Source organism: Glycine soja, chromosome 4 (genome assembly GCF_004193775.1).
Source record: "Glycine soja cultivar W05 chromosome 4, ASM419377v2, whole genome shotgun sequence".
Classification (NCBI taxonomy): Eukaryota; Viridiplantae; Streptophyta; class Magnoliopsida; order Fabales; family Fabaceae; genus Glycine; species Glycine soja.
The window spans coordinates 3,721,500-3,743,955 of record NC_041005.1 but is presented as its reverse complement, the minus strand read 5'-3'; the positions used below and the strand labels follow the sequence as shown (position 1 = coordinate 3,743,955).

At 29.4% G+C, this 22,456-nt stretch overlaps 1 protein-coding gene, 1 long non-coding RNA gene and 1 pseudogene across 2 annotated transcripts; 2 read left to right on the top strand and 1 right to left on the bottom strand.

Moving 5' to 3' along the window:
• Positions 1 to 20: 20 nt before the first annotated feature.
• LOC114408780 lies at positions 21 to 1,854 on the bottom strand. The gene is made up of 3 exons (XR_003665938.1): positions 1,679 to 1,854; positions 1,008 to 1,121; positions 21 to 559 (listed from the first exon to the last, which is right to left on the bottom strand). It is a non-coding gene; the product is annotated as an uncharacterized LOC114408780 (long non-coding RNA).
• An 8,769-nt stretch (positions 1,855 to 10,623) lies between these two features.
• On the top strand, positions 10,624 to 11,635 carry LOC114408779. Its single transcript, XM_028371943.1, has one exon. The coding sequence runs from the start codon at positions 10,953 to 10,955 to the stop codon at positions 11,418 to 11,420; it is 468 nt and encodes a 155-aa protein (XP_028227744.1). The 5' UTR covers positions 10,624 to 10,952; the 3' UTR covers positions 11,421 to 11,635.
• A 3,676-nt stretch (positions 11,636 to 15,311) lies between these two features.
• Positions 15,312 to 21,122, top strand: LOC114408314 (annotated as a pseudogene).
• The last annotated feature ends 1,334 nt before the right edge of the window (positions 21,123 to 22,456 follow it).

Genomic DNA, 22,456 nt, shown 5'->3' with positions numbered 1-22,456 from the left:
AAATGGTGAACATCCTGCAATAACAAATGTTGAGTTAATGGGTTCATCCAATGAACTATCATAGTTGAAAAATGACATTATACATAGCATTAAATTTGTTAAAATTTATAAGATAATTGAAACTCATCATCTCACATTATCCCATTAATTACTTTTCACCTAATTAATTAACGCATGTTAGTCATCTTCTCAAATCCTGACAAAAGAGAAAATGACTTTATTTTATTAGTATATAACATTTATTGTTTATTGACTTAAAAAATTATAAAATAATTAAAAATATTTTAATAAAAAATAATTAATGCAACTTTTAAAAAATCTTATAAAAAACGACAAGCCAAATTCTTAAAAAGAGTGTAATATAGAAGGACAGAGGTAGTATAAATTATAATCATGACAAGAGGAGGAATAACTTGCTCCTAAGGAACATCACCCGCATGCTTCCCGTCTCCATCTTTATCTTCATATTTAAGAACATATTCAGATCCATGGAGAACATCCCTTAAAGAGCTCTCACTTAGTCCATCTTTCCTAGGAAGTCCAAGAGAATGGCATTGACCTAATTTTATGTACAGGAAAATGTTATGATGCAAAGTGGTTATGCAGAGTTTCAGAAGGGAAATATGGCGGCTAAAGAAGAAGCTTAGGCTCTCTTTCTTGCCAAGTGCAATTAAGCAGATGTTGAATTCCAATTTCTAGATTTAGTAAATACAAATTTTATATTGCACTAATATATTTCAGTGTTAATCAATTGGTTAAAAATATTATATGCCTTTGAAAGTCAAACTAAGAAAATTATGGGAAAAAAGCCACGTAATTAATTTTACAGCTAATGAAAAGGGTCTATCAAAAATCTAAAAAAAGTAGGTAATGAAAGAATTTGAAAGAAGGATACTACCAATGGTAAAGCAACTGAACATCTTTTCAAGAACAGAAGAAAGTTCCATATAGTTGTTATAGGTTTTGAGATTAATCCTTCTAAGATAAGGGACACCATTCAAACTGACCTTTACATATAGACACCCTGATTTAAATTCTGCTTCATCATCATTCTTTGTAAATTAGAGGCCATCGTGTTCTTTCCAAAAGATCAAATTGGTGGCCATCCCACTACCTGTGCCCTGTTGCAAAGTTTTGTTTTCATTAGTCCCAATGAGGAATATAAAAATGTCATATCAGAAGAAGGAAACGTTTCATTAGTCACTTCACTATTTTGCATCAAAAACTATATCAAACTGAACCACAAAGCAAAAGCATGCCTAATGAAGGGTAGGGCCACAAAGCTTGATGTCAGTATAAATATAATCGTGCATGCCATAAAACCGAGATTAAAAGTATGAATGTATATTCTTAATTGGACAAATTATGTATACAAGCTTTAACAACGTCTTGAAAATATTACCAACCTACCCCATACATCCTTTTTGATAAGGCACGGCACCACAACGGACACAAACAAAGTTTAATATATTTTGCTAGTTTCATGATTGCTATATCCTTCAAAAACAAGAATGTAACTCAAACTCATAATTTGTTCCTTTATTCGGCTTGATTATACCAATAAATAAGCAAAACATGTGGATTAGTATACAGAACAGAATAGAAAGAAATAGTAAACAAGATAAGCATGCTACAAACAAACAGTATGCTTGTTCTGCCAAAAGACATAGCCCATCACCTTATTTTCCCAATGGAGATGAGGCTTTACCATCCACAGGAGAAGGAGATAGAACATAGAACTAGTATGTATGTCATAGCCTTTCTCTCTCGTGTCAGCGTGTGGGTGTGTCTCTTTCTCCTTCTCTTTCGAGTGGTATAATGATGTTCAGATATTGGACGCGGCAGTGTATTGTTCCTGTGGTAGAATCGGGTCATTCAATGACTTCTTTGTTGTTTGATAGTGCCAAGTGGCTATCAACACCAAAATCTTGACTAGTTTAGCTCTCTTCTGACTCAAATATTAGTAAAAAAATTAATGTCTATGTCCATATTCACATTCAATCATATATTATTATTTAAACTACTTTAAAATAATTATTTTAAAGTTAATAAATTTATTATATATTATATGTTATGATCAACTGATTTTATAAAATTTTATATATTATTAATGTATAATTCTTTTTCTTATTAAAAAATTGAATAATATTATTTAATTTTATTAATCCTGTTCAGAGAAAAAAAATCTTATTTTTAATAAAAGTTTGATAATATATTTTGATATTAAGAATAAAAAGTGTCTAAAAATAAAATTTCAAATAAGTAAAGAATATTTTAAGAATAGATTCATTAAATAAAGTAAAATCAAATGACATTTATCTCTTAAAAGTCATTTTTCTTCTCTTATAAACAGTTATATGTTTTTTTTTTTAATCACAGTTATATGTTGTGATATAGAAGTTATTAACTTTAACTATCTAAAAATATTAATACAGAGACCAGTATGTGTGTGTGTATATGTTTGTTTTTGGAGGAAGAAATACTTCGCCAGTTGAAATTTGAAAGCTATTGATCCAGGACGGCTACAATTATTGGCGATTTCTAGTAGTTGAGTTTAGTTGTTAGTTGGAAAGTAGTGAGAAACACTTTAATAATGAAAATCTTTGTTAGTGTCAAGGGGAGGTTTTTTTCTTTCTTCTGGAAGTGTCAAGCCTCCATTTTCAATGCCATCGCTTAATTTTCATTCACAGAGTCGCTGGTCTAAAAGCTTTGCATTTTTTTTAAAACTCCAAAAAGTTATTATTAATAGATAGAGCAAGATTGGAGCCAAAGTAGTGGCATCCACTCTGCAATATTTTACAAAATCATAAATGCAAGCATCATAAATGCCTCATTAAGGTAAACCTTACAAATCGAATTTAGTGCACCCTGATTACTATGAAATTAAAACCAGACTCACCCTTCATGGCTAGTATGTATAAGATTCTAATCCATATGCATTAAGCAGTTTAACGTAACATCCGAACATTTTAATATAATTATTATTATTAATTTTAATTTAAAAATTATTAATATAAGAATTTGTTTGAATTAAAATGATTAATATATATATATATATATATATATATATATATATATATATATTGAAATGCTTGTATTATAATATATTAAATATCATTGAATAAATAAATTTATTTATTTTAATTATTTTTTTTAAAGTTGAATGAGTTAAATAATTATTTTATCAATAAAAAAGATTAAGCAGTTGATATAAGATCGTTGAGATTATTTAATAATTATAAAAAAAGTGTGACAACTCTATATCCTAATTAAAATGATTAAAAAATTATTACTATGCTAAAGATAATTATTGTAGCAATAATATAATATTGTATATCTAGTTTGGATAAAATATATGTTATATTTTGAATTTGTAATCATAAAGAATAGTTTAAATCTCATCATGTTTTATTTTAATATATCTTGAAAGAAAATAAAATATTAGATAATGTTAATAATTAGATAAATCTAAATAATAGAGTGGAAAAAGATAAAAAAATATTTGATTAGTCAAATCTATTAAGAATATATATCTCATATGACCCAATTTTAAATCAAATACTCTTGTATTATATAGGGATAACAATTCTCTTCTCTTAAAATTTTATAGATAATCTCTCTCGGATCATATAGGATTGTGAAGAAAAAAGAAATAAAGAGAATCTTATTGATATATTAAATGGAAAAAATGCATAATAAGCAAAGAATGTGTGAATTACTATGTTTCAAGAAGTGAGTAAAATAACTTTTTTTTTCCTAAACTTTCATGACAGATTTTTGGAAACCTGTCTCCTTGAGTTTATTGGTCATAAATCAATAAATTGATACATTGGTCCTTGCGTGAATTAATCCCTCTGATGACCATAAATTTTAGGTTTTGTGGTATTCTTGTGTGAAATTATCTAAGTGTCTGATATAATCATACAAACATATATGTTTTACTATGCGTGGAGTTTAATTTAATTTTACAAAAAAGGGTTTTGCAATGTACAAATCTTCATTGGCTGCATATTGAATCTTGAAATTTATTTAAAAATTCATGAATTAGTTTGCTTGAGTTTTGTGTTTACCTATCATATATATAAACTAAAATATATTTTGATACATGTGTGTTTTATTTCATATTTAATTATTAATTGACTTATTAGATGGAGTATGACTTTGTGAGTTATTAATGTGTATGGAATTAGAGTATTTATTTAGTAGTTATTTGGAATGATTTTTTTTTTAAATTATGTGTGAATTTGTCATCATCTTCAAGTGGTGATAGTGTGTATTTTATTTTAAAAATTGAATATGCATGAGATATCTTCATCTGTAATGTGAATGAGATCATAGATACCTGCATTTGGGATGAGAAAAATATTCTAGATACCTCATCTATGATGAGAAAGACACTGGGACACCATTACATGAAAATGAACTCATAAATCTTTTAAAGAATATGAGATCTACATTGATTTTAGAAACCAAAGAGTTGAGTCTAATGATTCTGAAAATCCCTTAGTTATGTTGTGATATTTGTTTGTTTGTTCAAGAATTGAATGCAGTGAAGTGTTGCTGTTTATTTATCGGAGTGTTATTTCGTCGTGTGATTAATTTGTGGTTGTTTCTAAGTATGTATATATTATTTTTAATTTTATTTTGTGGATACCATTGTTGGATTTTTCGATTATCATGTCGGTTGAAAATAATATATTTGCAAACTTTTTTAGAACTTATTTTATTCACTTGAGATTATTATTTTATTGAAAGTGTTGTTTTTAGAGTTTGAGAAAGAAACTTTTGAAACGATGGAGAATTACAGGTTTAGTTCATTATTAGTTAAACTTTGTTTTAGTTTGTGTAGCATTTTTAGATGTCCATATTTAAAAATAAAGTGATTTATTTATGTAAGGACTCGTTTATTATAATATTTAAAATATTTTGAACCATTAAAATTTCTAAATTCTTATTTTACAGATATTTTAAAGTATATTTTTATTACATGTTATTATTGTAATAAAGGATGTTACACTTATTGGGTCAATCCTTCATACATAAAGTGAGTAATTAAAATCTTTGATTCTTGCTTTGCACCATGACCGCATGATGTGTAAACAATATCATCAAACAAAACCTGTTACTCTCATCGACCCTCTTTTAAAATAATATTGTTCCAGTGTTTCTAGTTTCCACAATACCCTTATAACAACTGCTCATACTCCTCACCAGACCAGTTTCGCCTTAGTTCCTTTGATGGATCTTGCATGTTGCCAGAAATGTTCTTGCATGTCTCCCGATAATACTTTGAAATCACCCCCCAGATATAGCATTTGTTCCAAATCTCACGCGTGTATCTACATCTTCAAAATAAATTATCTATTGATTCTACCATTTCATTGCGTAACATGCAATCCATATCGCTGTCAGCTGGGAGGATGTTTTGAATGTGAAAGTTTAGTTTGGTTTGAACTTTGTTTCTTGTCAATCTCCAAAGAAATCCCTTTACCTTTGATGGTATTTGCAATTTCCATAGTTGCATGTAAAAGCTTGCATCTTCATTGTTTCCCTTACTATGTAGCAGTTCATGAACCTCCTTCACAACATGGCCATCCGTCATTGCAAGAGAGTCTAGGTGACTTTTCTCCAATGACTTCCAACAAACTCTGAACCAATTCTTGCTCCTAAATGAAACAATTCCTACACATCACCAATTTCTATCTCCAAGCATTTCCCTCCCACCTACCCATATCCATCACTTTGCATTCCTTTTGTTTTGAAACTGAGAACAAACGTTTAAAACTACCAAAGAATGAATTTTCTCCCGCCCACTTGACATACCAAAAGCTCACCTTTCCTCCATTACCTACCACTCTTGACATACCTTTTTGAAACTGACCCACCGTTGACCTCTCTAGCTCACATATACTCACCAAATCCCCCTACCATTGTGAACCCTTAGAAATACCAACCCTAAGAACCAATTTGTCCAAATACCTAAAGTTATATTTTTCAAACGATACCTTCTTCCATAATCCTTGTTTTTCACTCACCAACCTCCACATCCATTTCCCCACCAAGGCCCTATTGAAAACCTCTATATTCTTTATACCTATGTCTCTTTTTCTAATGGTGAACATACATCATCCTACTTGACCCAAGCTACCTTCCTCCCTTCACCTTTAGCCCCCCCATAGAAAGCCTTTTTGTATCCTATTAAGAATACTAATCGCTCTTCTAGGAATCTTAAAGAACGATAAAAAATAAAGGGGGTAAAGAAGACAAAGTTGATTATATGAGGCAAATCCTTCCTTCAAACGATAAATGCCCCCTTTGCTAAGGTACCAACTTTGCACGCATGTTGTCAATGACCGGTTGCCAAGTTGATAGTTTCCTTGCATCCGCACCAATCGAAACCCCCAAATACACAAAGGGGATGGTCATGCTTTTGCAATTCAACACACTTACACACATTCTAACATCCCTTTGCTCCACATTGATTCCCACCAAACTACTTTTTGAAAAATTGACCTTTAGACCGATATGCCATTTCAAAGTACCTTAAGATTGATTTCAAGGTGATTGAGTCCTTCATATTTTTTCTAAAGAAGAAAATTATGTCATCGGCAAATTGAAGGAGAGATACCTTTAAGTTCCCTTAGCCCACCTTAATTTCAAAAATTAATTGTTGCGCTTTTGTCTTTCTTATCATGTCACTCAAGCCCTTCTTAATCGCCAAAAAAAGAAAGGATACTAATAAATCACCTTGTCTAAGACCTTTCTTTACCCAAAACTCTTCCATTGCACTACCGTTAATAAGGATGAAAGTTGAGGATGATTGTAGGCACCCTCATATCCATTTTGTGTCAAAGCCCAATCTATGTAACTTATAGGCTAGAAAATCCCACCTTACTAAATTATAAGCCTTCTCAAAGTCAGCTTTGAAAATGAAACAAGGCTTCTTCTTGCTTTTGCCTCATGAACCACCTCATTTGCTATCATAACTCCATCCAAAATATTTCTCCCTCTGATGAACGTCGATTGCCTCTCATTCACCACATTTCCCAAGATTTTGCTAATCCTCTTGGCCAAGAGTTTTGCAGTAATCTTATACAGACACCCTATAAGTGATATTGGCCTATACCCTCCCAATTCTTGTGGATTTTCTTTCTTTGGTATAAGTGTAAAAAATGAGGCATTAATTTGACCCTTTCGGCAATCGTCCATGGCTATGGAATTCATGTATGGCTCTAGTGATGCCGCCTTTGATCACATCCCAGCAAAACTTGATAAAGTTGAAATTGAATCCATCCAGTAATGGGATTTTATTCCCATCACAATCTCATATTACCTCCATAATCTCCTTTTTGGAAAAAATAGCTATTAACATAGCATTGTTCTCCTCTGAAATAGTTCTAACATTTATTCCTTCCAAAGGCACCTCCATGGATCCTTGTTCAAGGAACACATTTTGGAAATGCTCCTTTACCTCTTTTATTACCACGGGTTCTTCACACCATCCCCGTCACCTTCAAACCCTTGAAGCTATTAACCCTTGTCCTTCAATTAACAAGGTCACGAAAGAATCTTGTGTTTGCATCTCCCCCGGAGCTATTTTATTCTTGACTTTTGGCAACAAATAGATTCTTGAATTCTAGTACTCCTCCAAAATTCTTTCAACATATCCTCCCTCTCATACACCTCCCCGAAAGATAATCCGTTTAACTCCCATGTCTAGGTTATTGATGTCGGTCACCAATTTGGTCCCATTAGCTTGGTTGCCTCCAAATTTCTCAAGAATCCACTCCTTAATATCTTTTTTGAGGAGTTTGACTTTTTCTTTCACCACAAAATAATCATATATTCTCGTGAATAATGTTGAACATAAATACATAATTAGAAATAAACACTTATAAAATAACAATATAGAATTATAAAGTTTCGAAAATTTATAACATATTTCACTAATACATAAATATAATAAAAATATAGTATACTTAACATGTTTAATTTTGCATTTTAAAATAGTATTTTATCATGGACAAAACTAAAATAAATTTTATTATATATATTCTTAACATCCAAATTTTCTACTAAACAATAAAAGGTGGACTTTTTTTCTCTCCTAATATTAAACAGTCACTATTGAAAATATATATGTAGTTTGAAGAACATTTTGTCAATGATATAAGAAACTTTTTTCTTAAGATTTTTCATTTGATTATTGTACACCTTGCATCATTATTGTCCTTTTCTATAATTGTAGAATTAATAAATTTGTACGTAATGAATATTTGCATCATATTTTTCACATTAAATTTAACAAACAAAGTAAAGTTAATGGTAAAATCAGGTAATTAATAAATTTGTACGTAATGAATATTTGCATCATATTTTTCACATTAAATTTAACAAACAAAGTAAAGTTAATGGTAAAATTAGGTAATTAAGGTACGCGTGTTATTAGATTTGGTTATGTAAATTCATGTGTAAAAAAACTAGCATTAAAAATAAAAAGGTAAAAGTCATAATTTTTCTCTTAATAATAAATACACTTTGCTTGTGGTAACTGGTATTCTGTAAGCTACCAATAAATAATACACTTTGCTTTTCTTAATAATGTTTTGAAATATATAAGGAACGTCTTTTATGTGAGTTCTTTTGTGAACTTTTACAACGGCCCCCTCAGGGCTGTCTTATTTGAAAGAAAAATAGTAAAGTTTTTCTCTTCACCACAAAGACATGTTAATTAAGAATGTTTTTGAATGTTTGTTCATCAGTGCTTTAAACGGTACGTTTTTATTAATAATATTGCATACTTGCCTGCACAACATTATGATGGGGATCATGATTTTTTTTTTCTTTTTAAATCTTTAAACATTCTTGTTTTCAGTTGAACGTGTCAGACCCGGATAAGTTGTCATATTGAATTATTGATTATCAATCTTAAGCTCACGACACAAACTTTGTATTCAATTAATATCTTAGCTTAAACTTTTAAAAGTCATTTGTTTGTAGTCACTGGTGCTTTTTTCAAAGAGAATTTATAACAAAAATCATGGATTTAAAATTTCTGTTTTAATCTTGTAACCTCGCTCGTCGTTTAGTACTAGAAGTCTAGAACAGAGTTAAGATCAATTGTTTCAAAAACATGCAAATATAATTTGATGAATTCAAATATATATCTTTAAACTTCCTCAGTATAACTAACAACTCGATCTCAATCAAGTTGTTCGTAATTGATAAATAGTTGATGATCGAAAGTTTATTAAAATAGTTATCCTAATTAAACCCTAAACACGTAAAAGAAAAACTAACAGCTCTTGGCTCTCCATGTACTTCGCAGGGGACTATTAATTGTGTGATGTAAAATTTTGCCTTTAGTTCAGGCTCTTTGTACAGTGCTACTTGTTGTGGTTGCATCTCTCATGACAACTATAACAGTTTAATAAAATAATTAATCTTTTGGTTGTGAAAAAAAAAAACAGCTATGGGCTCTCCCTGTACTTTGTCTAAAAATAACAAATAAAAGAAGTGTGTTAGATTATTTGCAAGATTGAAATTATGGTGAAATCTCACTGATGACTTGGTTGTGCCTATAACACCCTTCTCAGGTATTAGTTTATTGTTTGTACTTTTAGTTAGGTATTTTGGAGAAGGATCAATTATAAAAAAAATAAAAGTTCAAGAATCTAATTAAAAGAAAAAAAGTTCATAAACCTAATTGTAAATTTGGTAAAAGCATGGAAACCAGTATAATAATTAAATATTATTAAATACATAATTAACTGTTTGAAAATTTTCTTCTACCTAGCCTGCATTGCACCGAAATTGTTTTAGTTTATTATATACGTGTCCACGTTATAATTTTGAACAATATGCTATTTTTAGTAATGGCGTCAATATTCCATACCAGAATGTAAGTACAAAATACACTATTTATTTAGTAAATTTAGTTTTTTTGAATTATTATTATTTTAAAAGAACGTTAAACGAGCGGAACTTTATTTGATTACATTGGTTGACGGAGGCTTGACGCTCTTATTTGTATTGTCAGCCATACGTACGAATGTCGTGTTTCTTTTAACCTGCTCGACAGTTTATTTTTTCATGTGCTATTTTATTTGACCTTCGTTTATGCCCTTAAAAAAATGGTTTAATACAAAATAGAAATCAATATTAAATACTTCTAATACAAGTATTGTACAGCATGTTTCACAAAAAGACAAAAAAGAACAAGTATACAGCGTGTACGGAAACGTGTTATGCATATAATCATATTTATATTGGTAATTATTACGTATAAAAATAGTTATCGTAGTTAAACCATTTATAAATATTCACGTGTTCTTCAATCAAGCTTGAATTATACACAAGTATGGCGTTTTATCTCTTATTTCATTCTATTTCTTTTCATTGAATTAACATTACTCAGTAATAACAATTGACACAAACATAATGATTTGTGTTAAAGTAGTTAAGAGTATAAATTTTGATTTTATTTATGAAATAGATAGTGAGAGATTATTTCTATGATAAAAAACAAAAACTTATTAGTATATATTTTTCTTTTTTTTTAATCTTTAAAATAGAATATAATGGAATATATATCCATAGTTTATCCTTTACGCGTTTATCGTGTTGATAGTATAAAACAAGTCAAAATATGGTGTCGAGAGTTGAAAGAGTAGCGGTCCTTCGAATCCAAGCCAAGCCACCTTTCACTATTGGAAAAAATAATAATAATTGAACAAGTTCATCATCAATTAAAAAAAAGTAAGAAACTAGGCTAACACGTTGCACGCCCTTTGTTCTTATCTATGTATTGTTTTCTGATACGGTGTGCTCTGAAAAAGTCCATGCTACCTACCTTCCTTAATTATAACAACATCATCAAATTCCTCTCTTAATTTCACCAAGAAAGAAACAGCTTTGCATCTGAAGATTGTGTGAGTTAATTAGTTAAAGCAATGAGGAAGGGGAACAAGAAGAAGCAGAACAAGTTGGTGTGGATCATAACGACGCCGTTGAGAATGTTGGGGAAAGCGAGGGACATGTACGTGAGAAGCATAACGAATTGCGGTCACAAGATGAACTATAGCAACCCCGTGGATGCTGCTGGCAGACTCCAGGCCTTGCCCAGGAGCTACAGTGCTGCCACGTCACGCTCCGACAACAACGAGGATTTCGCCGAGCTTTTGCGAGCGGCTTCCGCCAGGACTCTGGGCAACAGAATCGATGTGGATTTGGTTCTCAAACAGAAGGCCCAGGCCCGGCCCGTATCTTCGAATGGGCTGCCCAAGTCCACCAGCGTTGGCATGGGCCGGATCGACGAGGACACGCCTTATGATTTGGGGGAAGGGGAAGTTCCCGTTGTGCCCAAAGCGTATCCCAGAAGTAGAAGCTACGCTGTTGGAATGACAAGTGCTGTTTTGTGAATTGAGTGTCAAGTTGTCAATTACCTAGCTTCTGGATTATCTGCATTACGCATTCTGAGATAGATGTTGATGGATTCTTTTCTCTCAAGGGAAAGATGATTGCTTAATACATTCTTGCTAATTTTGTTGAGATTAATTAGATTTGATCGGTTTAGTTTTTCATTGTAATACATTGAAAGCAACGGTTTTGTGTAAAGTGATTTTTTTTTCCTTTAGTATCTGTATCTTCAAATATCTTTTTAGTAATTAATTTCTATAAAAACAGTTTTATACTTTCATCATATATTGTAGTAATATGTAGGTAGTACTATTTTTTTTTAAAGATAATTGTTGTAAAAATGATCCAATTAATCGTTACTATAATAATTTGTGATTATAAAAATTCTTGTATTTTCTCATTGTTATAGCATTTAAAAAATATTAAATAAAAATGCCTTAAAATATGATTTTTCTTATATTTTTAATTTAACAATAAAAGTATTGGTTGATTCTAATTTAGAATTATTCTATCTATTTTCTTACATGCTCTTAGATGGTTGATTGAGCGGCAGTAGACGGCTAAAGAGAATTAAAATGATCAAACTTGATAGTATTAATTTGTCGGTCTTTAATGGAAGATAATATCCGAGGAACGAGCCAATTTAGAATGAACGATAATGACAAAAAAGTACTCTGGTATTTTGGCATGTGTAAACTGTAATAAATGAAACAGAGCAACTAAAGTTCGTGACAACAAAGACTTAATTATGGCTAATGTGCTTTCAGGAAATTTGCCAGCATTTTTAGTCTTTAGATAGCGATGTCTAGGGTCAAATCATTCAGGTCCGTATGTTACGGGATGAGTTTAAACTAAATTAATTCCATCAGATTTATTTTAGTGGTGGATTATACTGTACTAAGAATTACTTATTAAATCGATCCAATTAATTGTAATTGGTTAAATAAATCGAGGCTGATGCTTATTGTTGAGGACAACTCACAAGTCACTCTCATGGTCTGAAATTTTTCTTATCATATCTGGAACAATTATTTCTGACATTTTATTTTATATTTTAAATTAATAAAAACAACTAATCTTTTTTAATATAAGCCGAATCAAGTGCACAATAAATCTCATCATTGCAAGAGTTTTGTGATTTTTTTTTTTTTTAGTAAAGCTCCGATTTCTAGTAGTGCTAAAGATTATAGTATAAACTTAGTTACATTTTTTTCTTAAAAAAAACTCGTGTTGTTTTAAATTTCGTAAAATGCTATATATACTTTGATTTTTTAATTCTATTTTTTATTATTAAGAATTAAAATTAATAATCTATAAGGTAAAAAATTAAAGTGGCAATTTTAGAAAATTAACGAATAAAATTAATAATCTATAATCACAAATTTCTAGTGGATATTGATGCAAATGTTTACTCCTATCACATGACCAATAGGACAACAAGAGACAAGTTCCATATTCGAAGTGGTCAGGAAAACAAACCATTTTTTTAAGAACTTCTAAAATTTATATAAAAAAACTCACACAAACTTAAACGAATTAAGAGTAGTGTTTGGATTGTCGGTGCGAACGTACATTATAACCAACCTCTGTTTCTAGGAAGCAACAATATCCTTACTTTTGCGATGAAATGATCTTGAATTTCATGATGTCGCAATTGGATTGGAGAAACAAACGCGTACTTAACCCATATTATCGGGCTAACTAAACAGATTTTGGTTGGACTTTGAGAGTATATATGTTTATAGTATTTGTTAATTGGATTTTAGTTACTTTAAGGTTTATTTGGGGGTCGTTATGAGTTTTTTTATTTTTGATTTTTAAATATAATTTTAAGGTTTATCTGGGGTGGTCATGAGTATTTTTATTTTTGATTTTTAAATGTAATTTTAAAATAAAATGTGTTTGATAAAATTAAGTTGAATTAATTTTTTTAACTTAATTTTAAAATACATTTACATTCATATTCAAAATCAATCATTTACTAGTCGACTCTGACCAACACATCCATATAAATTAAGGCAAATACTAATTAATGTTCTTAGGACATTAATTAAAAAACTAAAAAGAATTTTTTTTATTGAAATAGGCAAAATTATGCTACCCGTGTTTGTTTTACATTTTCCTATTATTTTCATAATAAATATTTTTTCCTTTTAATTCCTTAACTAATACCTTAAATGGTTATCAAGACCCATAAACTAATAAACTAATTTTAACAAGATTGGAAACATTCAAAAGTGAGTTTATATATTTTGAAACTAAAAATTAGAGAATAAAATAAAAATTTTAAAACTAAAGTTTTTGAGACTTACACCTAAAAATTACTTAAAACGAGCCCTTAATTTTTTTTTACACGACAAAGTAACTTCTGCTACTTTAGTTTCTTCAGTTTTTTTTAGTAATTTCTTCAGTTTAAATTGTTTTTAGTTTTCATCTTTAACTTAATTATTATTTTTAAAATTTTTTTAACAAGTTTTGTTTTTATGACAATTTTTTTAAATTAAAGTTTCGCATTTGATATTTCATTTGATAAATTTTGAATAAAATAGAATCAAATTCAACCTATTTTAAAAAGTAAGTGACCTAATTGAAACTTTTAAAAACAAAAGGACTCAACTAAACAAATTTTAAGAATAACAAGAACTAATTAAAGTTTTCAATAATAAAATGATCAAATTGAACTTAAAAAATAAATTAGAGAATCAAATACTAATTAAACCTACAATATACTCTCTTTATTGTCGATTATAAGCAACAAAAGTTTTTTTTTTCATCTCAAATATAAAAAAATTTCAATTACTTAGCCTTATTTAATGAATTTATCTTCAAAATACTATTAATTTAATAAGGTCAAGGGTATTTTTTTATGCTTGATATCAAGCTTTAATGAATGATAGTTTAGGAAAAATAATTGTTTTTAATTAAAAATAACACAATTTAATAAAGTTAATTAATTTTCTTATATTAAGTGTGAAATATTTTTTTATAATTGAGAGCAGAGAGATTAGTTATTCTAAAAATACCTAAATATACTTAATACATTTGATCCATGGTGTGAGGAGATAATTGATTCCTATTCTACCGTGCCTGATTTTATGTGATGTCTCAATGGGACACCAAAGTTGTAAAGTGAAAGAAACTAAAGATCTCTCTAGGTAACTGATATGAATTCACTTATTCATCATAATAAGTCCACACACAAGTTGATCACATCTATATCTACTAATTAGTGTTTTAGTAGTACAATATAATAATATTTAACCCAATAGATATTATATAAATAATAATCATATAATTAGGTCTAACAACATCATCAAATTAACCCCAGTATTAAGTAAAATTAGTCCATATTAAATTAATCCAAAAGGAAAGGCCTAGGGTACGACAAATGAACAACTAGTGGGGTATAGAGATACTAATAGAATTGATTAATAATCAGTATATACTGTAGATTTTTTCAAACAAATTAAGGCCTAGGCTCACATGCAATTGAATTATCCCAAATCACATTTGGCTCTTGCGATAATGGCGAGGTTACTGAGGGTGGAATTACTGTTAAAAATCAACACCATTGTCATTGAGTGATTGATATCTTAAAAGAAGACATTCAGAATGAGAATCTGGCACAGTTCTTGTCACTACTGCATTGATATTTAAGAAAGAAATACTTTCACGATGAGACCTGTTTTGATAAATTGCTCATGCCGTTAAGAAGGCTGCCACCATTGACAACGATGGGAAACAACGTCAAGGAAGATGAAGCAGAAAAAAACGAAAGGAGAAAGCGAATTTGGTTGAGATTTTTTAATTTTTGTTACACGTCTTATTCTAAGATTGGATGTGTCCAAAAGTGACGTAGTTGGATCCGTGCCCATGCAAGGTACGTCTCTCTGATGGCAAGGCCAGGACCGCACATTATTGTTGTCCTTTCGTTCGTGTTGCTCATTTCATCAAAGCTTGCAACATCTCACAACATAGTGCGGTTCCTTCCTGGGACCCTTTCGTTTTCTACTTGAAACTGGGTTTATATGCTAAATTGCCAACTTTGAATTTATGTTATGATGTTTATGCCTTTCAATTATTGATTGAAAAATTTCAACAAAGCATGGCATGAATAAAAGAGAATTTGGTTAGTTTTCTAGGACTACTATCATACATAGTTTCAACAAAACTTTATATCATTATATAAAATTTGACTCAAACCATAAATACATGATGATTTTTGAGACGGGTAATCATTGTTGTGCTTGATATCAGTTTCGTGGAAGTAGGTGGTGAAACTGAACCAGAGGAGCATGCAGAACTCTTCTATTATTTTATTGAGTAAGAGAATGATCCTAGAAGGGACCCTCTCCTGCTTTGGCTAACCGGGGGTCCTGGTTGCTCTGCTTTCTCTGGCCTTGTCTTTGAAATAGGTAATGAATGCCAAACTAGAATTTCTACTGATAATCATCACGTGGACCAGAAATTTTATGCTAACTTACTTGGACATACTTTGATGTACGTACACTTAGTTATTGATTTTTTTAAGGAAAAAAAATGTAACTTTGTAGTGACTTAACGTGATAAACTGGGTATTCCGTACTTTTTTTTTTAAATCGGCAAACAAATAAATTATCATTGATAGGTTACAAGGTGGGGTTATGATATATTTATAGCACACTAATCATTCATTTGATAGGAGAGAAAGTAGGAGGAAAGAAAATAAAAAAAAATAAAACATTTTCTGTTTGATTGAAAATGGAAGGAAAATAGAAGAATAACTTGATTTCTTGAAACAGATTGAATTTTTTTTATTTTCTTTCCAATTCAAATTTTAAAATTTTCTTTCCTTACGTATTTTCCTTCCATCTAACCAAAGGACCATAAGTATAAATATTAGATGGTCTTGCTAATGCGTCCCATTAGGATATTATTAAAGAATTAAAAAAAATATTATATAAATTATAAAAAAATATAAAATAGATCACAGACATAACTTTTTGTTTTCTAATAAAAATATTTTTATTTTAAATTTTTTAATCAATATCCTTATGACATTGATTAGTATTTATCATATCAGATAAAACAAAAGGACTTAAAACAACCAAACATGGGCCAACACAATTAAACCCCTTACCCCTATGAAAAGTGAAAACCATCCCTCCCGACATAAAATATCCCCACAAGACAGAGTCAAAAGAACCTAACAGCACACTGAGCACAGGCACGGGAAATTTCGTCCTAATAATAATATGATAATAAACCATTAGTTTGCTTATACATTGTAGTTATTTTGGAGGAGTTGCATGTCCACTGACATTTAAAAATGAGGAATACAACGGGAGCTTACCTAATTTGACCTTGAAGCCACAATCATGGACAAAGGTTGAGCTTGCCTGGAAATTTTTGGATGAATTAGATCATATATTAATCGATGACATTGATTTCATTTGTTGCAGCTAATTCTTTTACAGCTTTCTTTTTATTCAAATTTTAAGCTTTCTTTTACAGCTAATTTTTGGATGAATTAGATCATATATTAATCGATGACATTGATTTCATATATTAATCAGGTAAGTAGCATTATATTTTTGGATCTGCCTGCGAGTACTGGCTTTTCTTATCTCAAAACAAAACGTGCTTGTTCCCAATGCTCATCAATTTATTAGGAAGGTACACCCATCTTAATTTTCATTGCCTTAATTGCTTTTTCATTTTTCTAATTTAGATTAAGTGTGGTTTTAGTTTCTTTATTTTTGAAATTTAATAAATTTGGCTCCGTTAGTTTTTTTTTAACTTAAAAATGTTTACAAATTAAATTGATTAAATTGTTTTGATCAAAACTCATTACTCAAAATATCTAATTTCAACTAAATATAAAAAAATTCAAAATTTTCCTTCGTCAAATCTTAATTTCACATCTAATAAAAATTATCAACTTATTTCTTACTTTTATACTTCTAAAATTATTTCCACTATAGAAAAAAGTACACAGAAGACCAAATTTACTAAATTTTAAAAATAAAAAAACTCAATTGACACAAAACAAAATCGCATATAGACTAAACTAAAAAAAAAGGTGCAATCAAATTCTTTTAATTGAAATAACCTTTCAGTTTAGAAAATGTAACTCCAGAATAACTAGAATAAGTTGTAACAGTCATGTTGAAATCTGTGTAGTGGCTAATTGATCGTCCGGAATTTCTCTCAAATGAAGTGTACATTGCTGGTGACTCATACTGCCGCATTCCTGTCCTAGTTATTGTTAAAGAAATTTCAAACGGTATCACACTCACAAAAGGGTCAAATTGTAAGCCAAAATTGAGACTAAGCTTAAATAGCAACATCATTGTATTTCAATATGTTAGTGTTAGTATGGATTTCACTATTTTGCCCAATTTTCCTTACCCGCAGGAAACGAAGGTGGTATCCAACCATGGATAAATATCCAGGTTTGTGCATTTATTAACGAAGCAGGTTTTTGAGTGCATTATTTACTTTGAATAGTTTCCATAATGATTTCCTCTATAAATGAACGGGTATAAAATAAAATTATGCTTTTTATTAATTAAGCAGATTGATTAGGAACCATTCTTTTTACAGGGATACCTGCTGGGAAATCCCATAACATCAGCTGAAAAAAACTATGAAATACCATTTAATCAGGGCATGACAATAATTTCAGACGAACTCTACGAGGTGATTTTGCCTTTACGAATTAGTAATGGCAATTGTTCTTTGTTTACTTATTTATTTATTAAATTCCAAAAGGTGAAATACTAACAAGTTCGAATAATTTACCGAGTGAACAGTCACTGCAAAAGAATTGTAGAGGAGAGTATCACAACATAGACCCAAGAAACGCGTTATGTGTAAGAGACATGCAATCGTATGAGTAGGTAAGCCATATGTAACCATTTCATTTCTTCCTGTCACTTTTCTTCTTTTTTTTTTTGGTTTAATTACTAGTTTGCTTTTTACACGTACATAATTTTTATGTTTTAGCTAGCCTCTATATATAAAAATTACTCATTTTAGTCCTTTTAATTAGATATACTTTTTAACTCATTTTAGATTTTATACATATTTTTAAATCATTTTAGTTACAATTTTGGATAATAAAGAATAAAATGATTAAAAAGTATATGTATAAAACTAAAACAAATAGTTTTTAAGTGTAGGACTAAAACGTCAAGATTGTGCAGTTACAGGGACGAAATAAGTAATCAATATTTTTTTTCTTGTTCTTGAAACAAAACGTGATGAATATTGAAAGTGGTCTTGTTCTCATAATTAAATAGATTGGGATAACCACAGTCACAATTACAAGCTGGTAACTCACTCATTCCTTGCACTACCTCAGTCTATTTCAGGACTTGAAATTGGCCATGTTTTGGAACCCTATTGCGATGAGTCTGAACCGCGTAATGATATGGAAGTCGCTTGGAGAAGGTCTCTTGCTCATAAAACCTCAGCGTTTTTCAGTCCTCGTCTCACATTGCCACCCTTATAATGTCGGGTAAATATTCATACCTACCAAGTTATATATGAGTGTGCAGGAACTAGCTAGATTCTACAACTATGAGCAATCCCTGATTAAGTATAGATACAATAAGGAAAATACTATACATACACCCAACTTTTTTTTCGCTTTACTTCCACTCCAAAAAAAATTCTTATCTTTTTTACTTTCTCATCACATTATTTGCCATATTTATCACTTTCTTTATCTTCTTTTTTTCCTGTCTATTTCTTCCTTTCACCATACACACCAAAATTGAAATTTACGAGTATCATTACTCATACAATAAAATGCCTTCAGTAATGTATCTATGAGTAAACTAGTTTAAAAATAATTCTGTTTCACCATCTTTTTATAGTAGTTGGAAATAATAACTTCTTAAGAAAAAAAACTTTAAAAAAGATCATGCCAATTGCCAATACTTCAAATGATCATCTAATATTTAGCAATTTTTATTACTGAATATTTGTGCATGAACCAACGATCGAAGTTGATAAATATCCTTAGGTTTCAGAATTGATCATGCATTTGGTAATCCATATCTATTTTAAAATATCTTATTTTCTTATATTTCCATCTGCAGTCTCATGCATGTGTCATCTTTACCTATTGGGCCAATGATGATAATGTTAGCAAAGCATTGCATATTCGGAAGGTATATTTATCAGCGTAATTTTCTTTAAAGTGTTACTGTTAGCTGAACAGCAACTACTGAATAAACTATCTGACTGTATGTGCTCCAGGGAAGTATAGGGAAATGGACGCCCTGTAACGATGACTTAAAATCTAAGTTTAATTCCGATATCCCTAACAGCTTCCAATATCACGTAAATCTCAGCGGAAAAGGTTATCGTTCATTAATATATATATATATATATATATATATATATATATATATATATATATATATATATATATAAGTCAAGATTTTTATGTATATTTCTACAATGTATCTGATTCTGATTCATTGTACTGGCCAAGCGGCTGGATTTTTATAAAGGGAGGGCATTTAACTAAATTTTGTTAACAAGCAATGATTTTTGAACATCCTATTTTCTTTTATCACTTAATTAACACTCGTCATCCCCCCTAGCATTTTATTAATTTAAATATATATACATACATATATATATATATATATATATATATATTTTTTTTTTTTTTTTTAACAGTGGGGATCATGACATGGTAGTTCCATTCTTGGCTACTTAAGCGTGGATAAGATCTTTAAACTATTCCATCGTGTCTGACTGGAAGCAGTGGTATTACAATGACCAAGTAGCATGGTATGCCCAACTGGAAAGTGATACAAGACCAGGGTTTTGTTTAGATAAACTTTTTCACCCCTATTTATAAGAGAATAAAATAAAAAAGATTTAATTACCCATTTAATCATTATAGTTTCTAAATTTATCTATTTTAGTCCTTATAGTTAATAATTTGATGGCGTTAAACAATTTGAACTGCGGGGATCTATCGGAAATTAAATAGGAAATTACAGAAACTAAAAAAACCACTTATTAACTATAAGGACTAAATAAGTAATTAAACCTAAAAAAATAAAAAAAATTAAACTTTCATAGAAGATAAAATCAACTTATGCATTTAACTTTTATAGAAATTTTTTTTATTTAATTTCTTTAAAAGTTAAGATACATAAGTTGTAAAAGAACTCAATACATTTATTTTATTATTTTCTTCTCTTATATCTGTTTATGAAAAAATTTATCCAAACATGTCTTTGAATTATCTGAAAAGCTAGACTAACCTCACTTTGTTTACTATATTACTGATAGATATACAAGGACTTACTCAAATCGGATGACATTTGCAACTGTGAAGGTAAGTTCTGTTCTACTATTTCACCTGTATAATTAATTTCACCTATGTTATTGAGGGGTTTACTTGCAGGGTGGAGGACATACAGCTCCCGAGTACAAACCTGAAGAATGTTTAGCCATGTTCAGTTAATGGATATCTAATAGGCCACTCTAGACATACCCGACTGAGTCAATGTGATACAATGATACGGGTCAATTGATTTATCACAATGTCATATAAGAGCAACTAGCAAGTTTACTGGCCAGTTTGTATTAATGTGTATTTCTCTCATTATAACAGGAAAGGCCTAGGGTACGACATATAAAGTATAGGGATAAGAATAGAGTTTATCAATAATCAATTATAAATATTTTTAGTATATTATAAATGGTTTTTAGTGCTTTTAAAGTTAGTTAGCAATAGAGGCTAACATGCCACTAAATCATCTCAAATTCCATAATTACATCTGGTCTGTTGAGATAATTAGGGGTGTTCAAAATAAAATTAAATTGTTTGTAAACCGTCAAATCGATCCAAAAAATTTAAAAATCTAAAAAATCATATATTTTTTGTGATTTAGTTCAATTTTTGGTTCTTTATATAAAAAATTGAACATAAACCACATATTATAATCATATTAATTTTTATTGTGATAATTAATAATAAGTATTAAATAATTTATTATTTTCTTTTACTTTATAACCAAGATGAATATTTTACTTTTTATATGTTAAAAAGAATGTACTTTATTTATAAAAAATAATATTAAATATCAAGTAAAGCACAAATTAATATTATATTATGATAATATTATTTTATATTAATGTTAAATAGAAGTGAAAATAATAATTTTTAATTAAAATATGTTAAACAAAATTTAATAAAAAAAGTAAAATTTATTTTTAAAATAATATGACATAATAATTATATAAGTTTAATTGATAGATTTTAAATTATGATAATAAAATAAAAAATAAACTCTCAAATCAAACTGAATCAAATCAAAAAAATTAATTTGATTTGGTTTGAATTTAATGTTATATTTAAACTAAATTACATCTTTTATTTTATTTTTGATTCATATGACTATCCAAGAATTAAATCGAACCACATCACGAATATCCTTAGGGTGCGTTTGGATAGAGAATTTTAACTGAGGAAAGTAATTTATCAAAGAATTTGAATTTCTGTAATTTAGAATTCATTCTTTGGATGTTTTTTATGAAGAATTTAAAATTTTGGAATTTTAAAATTGAATTTTAAATAACTAAAAATCTGGAATTTCAATTTCCTTCTAAAATGTGAGAAATTGAAATTCTCTTCTTACAGTCTTCTTCAAGAAACACTTTCTGACCTCCTAAATAGAGGAACACGTATAACTAGCACACCAATCATATTTTCTTTTTTTTTCATCCTCATAATTTTAAATTTTTTTTATCCAAACACAAAATTTTGAAAATAAAAGAATTTCAATTGAAGTATTTGAAATTCTTAAAATTTAAAATTTCTCAGAATTTTAAATTTCTCCATCTAAACACACTCTTAGGGATAATGCCGAGATTACCCAAGGTGGAATAGCGGTTAAAACATCAAAACCATAGATCTTAAAAGGAAGGACATTTAAAATGATAAACTGGCACAACTTGTGACTGCTATGACATCCGTTAGCCATGAAGCACTCAACTACGACAATATTAATAAAGGTTTTATAAA